The sequence below is a fragment of the Podarcis tiliguerta genome (genome assembly GCF_965153285.1).
Source record: "Podarcis tiliguerta genome assembly, chromosome: 6".
Taxonomy (NCBI): domain Eukaryota; kingdom Metazoa; phylum Chordata; class Lepidosauria; order Squamata; family Lacertidae; genus Podarcis; species Podarcis tiliguerta.
Window position 1 is genome coordinate 79,150,354 of NC_139539.1, and position 11,398 is coordinate 79,161,751.

At 43.3% G+C, this 11,398-nt stretch overlaps 1 protein-coding gene across 1 annotated transcript in view; it reads left to right on the forward strand.

The window, feature by feature from the left end:
• The window catches only part of ATP6V1G3 (ATPase H+ transporting V1 subunit G3), a 33,622-nt gene extending 22,681 nt beyond the window's left edge, over nucleotides 1–10,941 (forward strand). Inside the window, exons 3-4 of the mRNA XM_083445427.1 lie at nucleotides 8,977–9,077; nucleotides 10,300–10,941. Of these exons, the coding sequence (XP_083301553.1) occupies nucleotides 8,977–9,077; nucleotides 10,300–10,473 (275 nt within the window). The 3' untranslated portion in view covers nucleotides 10,474–10,941. The remainder of the gene's footprint in view (nucleotides 1–8,976; nucleotides 9,078–10,299) is intronic.
• The last annotated feature ends 457 nt before the right edge of the window (nucleotides 10,942–11,398 follow it).

The window sequence follows — 11,398 nt, forward strand, 5'->3', positions numbered from 1 at the left end:
CTGGCCACATGACCCGGAAGCTGTACGCCGGCTTCCTCGGCCAATAAAGTGAGATGAGCGCCACAACCCCAGAGTTGGTCACGACTGGACCTAATGGTCAGGGGTCCCTTTACCTTTACTATCATAGAATTGTAGAGTTGGAAGGGTCCCTGAGGGTCATGTAATCCAACCCCCCACAATGCAGGAATCCTGCCCACAACTGTCCCTGGGTGGGCTCGAATAATAATTTAATAATAATAATTTATTATTTATACCCCGCCCATCTGGCTGGGCTTCCCCAGCCACTCTGGGCGGCTTCCAACAAAATATTAAAATACAGTACATTCATACCTCGGGTTGAATGTGCTTCAGGTTGAGCGCTTTCGGGTTGCACTCCGCTGCAACCCAGAAGTAATGGAGCGCCTTACTTCCGGGTTTCGGAAATGACGTCATGCGCATGCACAGAAGCAGCAAAAGGACAACCCGCGCACGCACAGACACGCCATCGCGTCTTATGTTCCATTCAGGATGCGAATGGGGCTCCAGAACGGATCCCGTTCGCATCCCGAGGTACCACTGTAATGCATCAAACATTAAAAGCTTCCCTAAACAGGGCTGCCTTCAGATGTCTTCTAAAAGTCTGGTAGTTGTTGTTCTCTTTGACATCTGGTAGGAGGGCATTCCACAGGGCAGGCGCAACTACTGAGAAGGCCCTCTGCCTGGTTCCCTGTAACTTGGCTTCTCACAGTGAGGGAACTGCCAGATGGCCCTCGGTGCTGGACCTCAGTGTCTGGGTAGAACGATGGGGGTGGAGACGCTCCTTCAGATATACTGGACCAAGGCTGTTTAGGGCTTTAAAGTTCAGCACCAACACTTTGAATTGTGCTCAGAAATATACTCGAACCACCAACCTTCTGGTTAACGAAGTCAGAGCTATGCTTGAAGAGTGAATTGTTTCGGCACATGGAGATAGGAATCCCTTTGTCCTAAAGAGCTGCTCTTTTCTCCCTTCCCTTTAGTATAATTTCTTATTTCCCGGTCCATGGAATCTCTGCAGTTTGCCCAGGCCCAGTGACAGTGGTTAGTCAGGTCAGAGGAAACGATGTTCATTTGTAATTAATATAGTATAGCCTTGTTTATCTGATGTATCTCTCCCCACCTGCTACCCCGCCCCACAAACAAAGTAATTAATACACGGGGAGAGAGTTTGGAGGTTTGGGAGCAGGAAGTGATTTGTAGTGTTCTGTGTGAATGAAGTAGAGTCTTTGATGAAGTATAATGTGAACAAGGGTTGCATGTTAAGGTTTGTGCTGGACTTCTGTGCAAAGCGACGATGGTGACATGGATGAGGAAAATAGATGGGTGCTTTTAAAACTCTGAGGTTTTATTATTGGTTACTGATCTTTGTAAACCACTTGTGTTTTGCTGGAATCTCTGAAACACCAGAGGCCCATGGTATTCCTTGTAGTCTGCAAAAATTATACCATTGTTATTATTTAGTCTTTAAGATACCACAAGACTTAATCTGGCCTTGCCCAAGCAAGCAAGCCTTTTTATCCAAGCCTGATCACTGATATTGTCCGGAGCAGTGCAGACAGTTGTCCCCTGTATTAAAAGCCTCAATCACTTTCAGGCGTTTCTTGATGACATTTTTATGTCACTGTTTAAAATCTTCATGAGTAGCCAGTCATTTTGATGGTTATTTTGTTCTATTTTTAATGGTTTACTTTTCATGTTTTATCGTTGTATGCTGCCCTGGTATTTTATGAGACGGTGGAATAGGAATTCTTTTATAATTAGCTGTTTGCAGTGTTCCCAATAGCATATACAGAGCTTATGTGCAGCACAGGGGAAGACAGGAAGCAAGGTCCTGATGGCTGCCTCGGCTGTGAGACACCAGCTCCATTGGTCTTTCCATCCAAGCTTGCACTTAAAGGAGCTTTGTGATTTTAAGAATAGGTGTCTTGAGTTTGATTCTTTTCCTCATGCTCTACTCTCCTCATCCTCCTTTTGTGTGAGAGAGACTTTCTGATAGCTATACCGACTTCTGTTATCTCTTCGGTTTCCATAACATGGAAAATTTTACTTCTAGTGGGGTGATAAAAAGTCACGTAGCACTTTCAGGGTGAGTCACTACTGTAGACCCGATCTCTCCCCGCCCCCCAGTAAGTTTTGCTTTCTATTTCTTCTTTTTGCTCTTTCTGTGGTGCCTTTTTTTGTTTCTTCCGTTGCATTTGACGGGCATTTTGTTGTTGTTGCAGTTGTGCAGTCAATGTACACATACCAAGAAAATGAAGGCCCTCCTTCTCCTGACAGGATTGCCACGTCTCCTACTTTCCAGAGGAATCAAATGCAATATGCAAGTCAACTCCTACGAGCCAAGGTCCTTTTGCCCACACTCCCCCTAAAATATCTTTGCCCACACTCCCCCTAAAATATCTCCCCCTTAGAAGGGGACCATCCCTTCTAAGTTGATGGGCATTGCCATTCAAATGGTGTGTGTGCATCACATCATTGTGATCATTAGGGATGGGCCTTACCTCCCCCCCCCCCCATATTTTATTCAAGTTGGCATCCCTGTTGCAAGTGATATGCAACTGGCCACCCTAAACCCTAAGGAGCTTACAGCCTAAATTCTGACAGGAGGAGGCAAATAAAAGTTGTAGGAAACAAGGGATGAATGTGAGTGGGTGCACGTGGGCCTCATTTTAATTATACACTACTTAATTCATGTCGTCAGTTTGCATTTCTTAGTGCAGAAAGTATTGATCTGATGTGTAGAGATCTTTCCTGTTCTAATTGATTGAAGTGAGTTCTGGAAGCTTCTAGAAGCTTCTCTGTGTGAGGGAAACAAGCAGAAGGTTCGTGATGTTTGGGTTATTCCTTCAGAGAAGCTGAGTACAGCTGGTTTAAACTGGTTCTGTTATCTCTTTCCATCAAGATCATGCTTACTATAAAAGTAAGGCCAGAAGGAGCCTGGGTTTCACTTTCTCTTCCTACCTCTTTTCCTTCTGATGTGGCATTCTGTATATAGTGTTAAGTTTCATTTCATTTCATTTTGTATTTGTATGCCGCCTTTCCACAGTTAAAAACAATGCTCAAGGCGGCTTACAGCATGACAAGATTTACATGTTGCAAGTCTAAAATAAGTTTTAGACTTATTATAAGTTATTGTAAGTTTAAGTTAAGTCAGCTTGAAACTGGATTTCTTGTGGACAGTGCCAGTCCTGAATATATCGGATTTGTGACCACTATGCTCATTTGCCTTCAGTAGCAGTAAAGCTCTGCTGGAAGAAATATTAATCGCCTCTGGTCTATTTTGGGGGGAATCCTGCAACATGTTTAAGTTTTTATTCTGCTAACTATACGTTTGAGTTCTACTCTGGGTCAATATTGAGTAGACTTTCAATGACACATGTCACATTTTCAAAGAAAAGATACACTATCTGAGCAATCCTTAGAGTAGCCCTGTGAGCTGTGCCTGAGAAAATAGTGGCTTTCTTTACATCCTTTGGGCTGAGGTGAGATTCAAACTGGTGACTTCATAGCTCACAGTCTTCAGCCACAACAACAGCTCTCAACATCCACCTGCGACTTGCTCCTCTAAGCTGATACATTACAAGGACATGTGTGCAGCACTGCACCATAACATCACATCCTGTGTGAAGCGAGCTGTGCTGTTTGAATTTGCTTGTTTGCCTCTTCACGCAAGTGGGAACCACCTTGCTACAGCTCTTAGCTGCTGTCGTGTTACACCCCTTTTATGAACTGCAGGACTGTGCCATGAGTGGACTGACTTATGGGATCAACTTTATGTTTTAGCTTAAACTCCAAGATCCACCAACCAGGTACAAAATGCTGGCTGTGGGGGTGGAACCAATCATCTACTGCGTCCTATAAGCCAGGAATAGCCAATGTGGTGCCTTCTAGTTGTTGTTGTTGGACTACAGTTATCGTCACTGACGATTGGCTGTGTTGGCTAGGGCTGATGGGAGTTGGAGTCCAACAACCCTGGAAGATCAGCCCATTGGCTATTTGTGCCATAAGCCATACACTGGAATAGCCTGCATGCATGTGTACAATTCTGCAAGGGTTTTGAACACAGAATTCTAAAAACTGAAGGGAAAAAGCCAGTCCACAAAAACCAAACAATTTTACTTCATATTACTAAATTTTTGGGAGTCATAAACTCAGCAAGTCACCGAAAGGCTGATTTGTAGAACATGTTCTGTCTCATGCCAACCCCAGTCTGTGCTACTCTTCATGTTAAGAGGAATGCAAGAGGCTGCCATGAATTGTCAATCACTTTTAGCCCACAGAAGCAAACTTCATATTAGTAAACAATCCAGTTTTCCCTCCTGTCCTGGGCACTTATGTCCTGTCCTGGGCATGTCTCTGCCTTTTGCAAATGGAAGGGTTCTCCCCTCCCTGCTTTCAGTATAGCTTTTATTAAAGGGATCTTACCCAGTAAGATGGAGCACCCAACTCTCCACTAGGGATGGGGGAAGAAATCCAATTCAGTCCTCATTCGAAGGTGAACTTACCAGATTTGCAGTATCAGAAATAATATGGAAACCGAAACACAGCTATCCTTTGAAATTCACACTTCTCTGAAGTTTGGCGTGCAGGTCTCCAGTCAAGTAATGTGTACAAAATTGCATATACTGGGATAAAGTGTGCATATAATTGTGTGTATTAGCAAAGAGTAGCATATATCAACACATTCTACTGGTGAAAATCGCTTTACACAAAAATAAATAAATCATGGAGACTTTTTTTAAAATCGCAACTGATGTAGAAATGTGGAGAACTGAATTTCAGATTGAAAAAAAATGAGAAACTGAAATGGACATATTTTTCCATAACACAGATTTCCCTCCCTTGCTGAAGAGGCCATGGAAATGGTTAACTCTCACCAGGGAGCCAGAGGTCCATTTACTAGATAGATAGATAGATAGATAGATAGATAGATAGAGATGATAGATAGATGATAGATAGATAGATAGATGATAGATAGACAGATAGATAGATGATAGATAGATAGATAGATAGATAGATAGATAGATAGATAGATAGATGATAGATAGATAGATAGATAGATAGATAGATAGATAGACAGATAGATGATAGATAGATAGATAGATAGATAGATGATAGATGATAGATAGATGATGGAGAGATAGATAGATAATAGATACAGACAGATAGCCACGCATCTGACTGGGTTGGCCCAGCTATTCTGGGTGGCTTCCAACAAATTATAAAACCCCAGTAAAATATGAAAGGAATCCCTGAACGCTATGCTTTCAGGTTCCAAAAAAGTCATAGGATTTATTTTTAAGATTTCAACCTACCAATCCAAGTAAACAAATGCAATTCACTCAGGAATGTGGGCACTTACCTGAGGCTGACCCATGATAGTTTGCTGCCTCAGATAAAGGACACAATGGTCTCCCCCACCCCAGTTCGGCACACAGAACCAGTTGAACCTTACATCGACACCAGTGGAGGAATAGCATCTTCCACTACACCTGAGGCATCAAACCAGATTAGGGGGCTCAGGACGGGCTACGTGGCAGCAGAGTGAAATGTCTGGAGAGGCCAGGAGGAATGGTGGCCTGGGAATGCTGCTACTGCATCACCAGCATCTGCTGCCTGAAGCAGCTGCCTCATTTTGCCTAATGGTAGGGCCGGTCCTGTAGTAACCCGGGTCTTTGCAAAATTTACAGTGCAATCCTTTTTAGAAGTAAGTCCTACTGAGTTCAATGGAATTTGTTCCCAGGTAATGGGATGGCGGCCTTGTTTTTAGTGTTCCCTAAAGATTACCTTTAAGATCGTCACTTTCCCGTCCTTCATTTCGTGATTTGTTCCGCCCCTTCTCGACTTTACCTTCGCTTTCATGTCGGCGGCATATTTGTGCTAGAAACCTCCTTTGATGTCCCCACCCACCTTTGCATTTAGCAAGTGTTGAGAAAAGGGAGGGGGGAACCCCATAAAATGTAAATGTTGCAACTCAGCGAGCGGCTGAACTGTATCTTTGTAGTGCCTTGGAAATCTGCCAGCATTAAATAGAATCCAGTTGGTGTTGACTGAAAGGCTCCTGGCTGCAAATCAATATGGCAAATCTTGCAGAATAATGTCTTTTCTCATCAGCGACAACTAAAATCTGTTCTCTGGCTGTGGCTGTTGGAAATTGGGGGGGGGGGGAGAGAGAGAGAGAAGAAATGTTTGATTTGAAGCTGAAAGCATGATAGGGAGTCATCAACGGTTGCACCAAGGAACGCATTGTGACAGTGCCCAGTGCCTTTTCGGTTAGGGAGCCTGGGAACATTTGAGTTGCTGATGTGAGAGCTAGTAAATAAAGAGTTCCTGATCATGGAGTCGGCACATAATCAAAATGCCCAGTAAACTCCATACGAGTTTCCTTCCTGTAGCCAGCAGGTGGGGAACAGAGGAAGAAGACAGGCTCAGTGACAATGGAGGCAATTGTGCTTCCTCTCGGAAGTTTATGTACGTTGTTAAAAAGGCAGACTCACTATAGAACTGATAGAAAGGACTGACAGAATCCAAGACCAGGGAGAAGAGACGGTGGAAGAAGATTGGGGGGGGGATTTTTAAACCTATTTAGAGAAATATTGTAAAATTAATGAACGTTGGGAAATGTTGGGATGAAATTACATGACTTTAGTAGAAACATTATAAGGAGTTAAGTATAAATAAATTTTAAGGTTTTGATGGTAAGATAATGTTAAAATAAATTAAGATAATTAAATGACAGAAAGCAGTGAAAGAGGGAAAGGATTTGCTGATATAGTTAATAACTGGAATACAAAAAAGGGAGGTGTGAGGAGGTCGAGGAAATAAGTTAATGAAAGATAAGGATAAATATTGGATGTGTTTTTAATTGTTTTTGTTTTTCTTTGTGTTATGATGTATTGTGTTTTTTGTTCTCTTTTTATGTATTTTTTACTTTTTCTCTCTCTTTTTTTCTTCTTTTCTTTTCTTGTGCTTTTTTTCCGTAACTTTTAAACTTCTAATAAATATTTTTTTTAAAAAAAAGGGCAGACTCAATAATAACAATAATAATATCCTCCCTTTAAATAAATAAAAGAAATAAGACACTATGCGCTGCCTCAATAGCTGATCTCAAGATGAAAGATTCACACAGTTCAACAAATTTAAACCGGGCTGAGAACCTGTGCTCCTCCAGACGCTATTGGACTACAAATCCCATCATCCCTGGAGTCACTGGATCAGGTGTAATACAATCTGGAGACACGTTACATTAATTGATGAGAAGCCATTTTGGACTTTTTGAGTGACAAAAGAGGAAGGTTGGGCCTGGAAGGGAAACATGGGGAAAAATACCACTTAGCAGAATAGCACAGAAACTGTCATTTTTATCACAACCAAAAGTTTTCTAGGAGTGTTTATATGAAATCATATAAACAATGGTAGTATTAACAATGGACAGAAAGTATTGTAGAAGTACTTTTCTTTTATGACTATTTCACCCAGCCTTATTGGAACTCTTATTATTTACATAAACTAGAGATTATATCCACAGACAAACGCCAATTAAGGGATTGGTGCCACTGGACAGAATCACTATGTGATCTGCAAGGATCAAATTCTCTAAATGTTCTCCTTGGTTTCCCCTTCTGAAAATGGTCCATTTTAGAGCCAGTTACCTGTCAAATCTCTAGCCAGCTTCACTTAAGATTCACTTATACTGAGCTGTGTTTTCAAGCTTTTACTAGCTGTGTGCAGCCTGTTTTTGTGCCTCCTGTTTCATGAGAGGGGAGCCTGCCATAGCAGGAGGGAGGACACACCTATGACTGTTGACCAGCCTAACTCATCTCTACCTCTTGGCCTCCTTCCTCTTACTCACCTGCTTCTGCCTCCGATTCTTGACTTCTCTCTGCCACAGACTCTCCCCGCTCACTAAGCCAAGTTACCCCGTCAGCATCCAACACCACTCTTCCCAGTCTTCTCCCTGCAACCGCTCATCATTGCCCTACCACTGCTCCCTGGGTTCCGAGCCTTCTTCCCTTCGTGGTTCCCCGGCTGGTTCCTCCCACCACTCCTCTGTTGTCCAACCAGCCCATGACATCTTGCCTAATCTGCCAGAGATTCTACTGCGGCTCAGACTCATCTCCTGTCCTTTATCCATCCCAGTTTCACCAAGAGGAACAGTGTTTTTGAAATCAAAAGTTAGCAACCCTGGGTTATTGATGTGCACACCAGGCAGAGGAACAGGAGAGCTCGAGACTTGCTCCCATGTCACTCAGATACGAAATACCAGGAGTCTCTGTGAAATAGCCCTGATAAACTAACGCGGGTGGGGAATCTCATTCCTTATCTCTACACTGGGAGCAAAGATAACTTGTAGTAGAAATGTTGTGTTGCGCGTTGAACTCCGGCCGTTGAATCCATTCTCCACAAGGTGGTTGGTAACCTAACAGGTTTATTTGCAGGGTTATAAACACTGAATGCAAGCCCGCAGCAGAGTTTCTTCTAGTCCAAGGGGAGGCTAATGCTCAGTTCAAAGGGGTGGCGAGCAGCAAGTTCGCTGTGTTTGAATACAAGGATGGTGCTCTCTGTGCCCTTTCTAAGCCGCAGGCTTGAGATTTCCAGGCATGGAAGAAAGGCTATGTAGAAATAATACTAACTTGAGAGCCAGTGTGGTGTAGTGGTTAAGAGCAGTGGACTCGTAATCTGGTGAACTGGGTTTGATTCCCTGCTCCTCCACATGCAGCTGCTGGGTGACCTTGGGCCAGTCACACTTCTCTGAAGTCTCTCAGCCTCACTCACCTCACAGAGTGTTTGTTGTGGGGGAGGAAGGGAAAGGAGAATGTTAGCCACTTTGAGACTCCTTAGGGTAGTGATAAAGCGGGATATCAAATCCAAAAAAACCCTCTGTAATAATAAAAAAAGAAATAATATTAACTTGTACTGCAATGCCAGCTGAATCACCTCTCCTTTTCATTTTCCCAGGAAAGGGAAAGAGACTGAAGCAAGCCAAAGAAGAAGCTACAGCAGAGATTGACCACTACAGGCTACAAAGGGAAAAGGATTTCAGACATAAGCAGTCCAATGTGAGTAAGAGTACCAAGGGAAGATTGGATAAATTAAGGGTTGCTTCTCACACTTACTTGGCTGAGGATAGTCTCTCTGTGGAATGTCAACGAGCATGTGTATTTCACCTCTATGCGTGACTGGTTACATGCACCCCAGATGCTTAGATGCATAGGTCCAGTTCCCACAGTGCTTCCTGTTCAAAGACCCAACTCACATGCTTGCAGCTAAAGATACTTTCCATTTGTTTCCAGACACACTACATAAGCTAGAGCATGGGTAGGCAAACTAAGGCCCAGGGGGTGGATCTGGCCCAATCGCCTTCTAAATCCAGCCCGCAGACGGTCCGGGATTCAGCATGTTTTTACATGAGTAGAATGTGTCCTTTTTATTTAAAATGTGTCTCTGGGTTATTTGTGTGGCATAGGAATTTGTTCATTATTATTATTTTTTCAAAATATAGTCCGGCCCCCCACAAGGTCTGAGGGACAGTGGGGCCCCCTGCTGAAAAAGTTTGCTGAGCTAGAGTAATCACTCTAAATACATCTTCCATGCACATCAAACCATTGTGGGTGTTTCAATTCAGGGGTCCCTGATGCCTGACGTTCCTTCTGCAAAGCCCAGCATGAAAGTGAGAGACCATGGATGGAATTCCAGTCATTATTTGTAGTCTACCAGCAATTCCTCCCCTCTTCCAATTCTTTTCATGTGTGAAACCTTGGTAGGCTGAGATAAGGGACCGAACTCAACTAACACAGTGCGCTAGTACTCCCACTAGAGCAGCAGGGCTCCCCCCTCTCCTCCCTCTGCACCTACCCCAAATCTTCTCTGGTTGGAAGAAGCCCCAGAACAGCATAAAGGGATGCGAGAGGGGAGACCATTTCTTCTGGCAAGCAGAAATGCTTTTACTGGTGGAATGACCAACTAGCACAACCTTGAATTCCACCCATGGTCTCTCGCTTTCATGCTGGGCTTTGCAGAAGCAACATCATACATCACTGTACACTACGTGTTATGGAAAGGGGAAGCACTGGGAGAGATTTGTGATGCTCCTTTCCATAGCTTGGTTTGTAGCGAGAGAAGATATCCGCAACTCGCTTCCTCCATGTTGAGTGTATGTGCAGAAGACTAAGGGAGGAGGTTTCTCTTTCTTGTTTTGGGCCTGTCTTTCAAGAAACTGGCACAAGCTTGTTCATTTCTTCCTGTTTCGTTTACGGGACATGTCTTGTTTTGCCTTTGTAGATCATGGGCTCTCAAGGGAACCTATCGACAAAAATAGATGAAGAAACCACAGCAAAGATCCGGGACCTCACTAGTAACTATCATAAGAACATGGAGAGTGTGATTGGACGCCTCTTGAACGAGGTGTATCACATCGACCCGGAACTCCACGCAAATTATGCATACACCATTTAAATCCTTCCATGGAAAAGTTCCCAAAGGAGCAATGCCATCCCTACTATTTGGCAGAGTGAATATTTCCAATTCAGGTGGCAGATTTGCGGGTACCGTTCCAGGGCAGTGTGCTGTCAATCATTACATTTTAAGCACTGGTGAGAACTGGGCAGGAGCCATTTGGATTTTCTGCCTCTGACACCACAGCTGTCTTGAGCTGCCTTTGATCAGAAAGCATAATTTCCCTGCCTTTATTGTTTTCTGTTTTCCATTGTGCCTGCGATATACACAAAAGCCCAAAGCATGTAGATGTTTCTAAGACATGTGATGTGACCAGTTCCTGCAAGGTTTCGCGCAAACATTTGGTCGGATGGATTCTCCCCCACCTTCTCCTCCACCACCCGTCCACACATACCCTTTTTTTGGTAGCAAAGAATGTGTCACTTAAATATGGGCAATGGCAGAATAAAGAATTGTTTGACACCAGCAGCTTTTCAGTGGGTGTATTTTACTTCTGTACTTATGTTCCCCACTACTTAAAACGTGTTTGCTTTGCATGACTTGGCCTGTTGCAGGAAATCTGTTTGTCACAATATGTGGAGGGTTTAAAATAACCGAGTGTGCCATCAATATTATAGATATATAATTAGTTTTAAAATTAAAAACATTTGTTTCAAGTGTGGCTGTGGTGCATATGGAGAGGCAACAATCATCTACACTAGGTAGCCTTACAGACCAGACAAAATTGTGTAGAAATGATGTAGGACAAGAAAGTCGTGTCTGTGGCTTTATTGGTAGTTAGAATAATTGCCCTTTCCCCTTTTATTGTTCTAAGACAGGAGTCTCATAAGACCTAACATTGATAGGCTTCATACTAGGGATAGATGGATCACCCTGCTCCAATCTGATTCCCAGCCGAATGTGTGAATTGGCCAAGCTGGTCAGG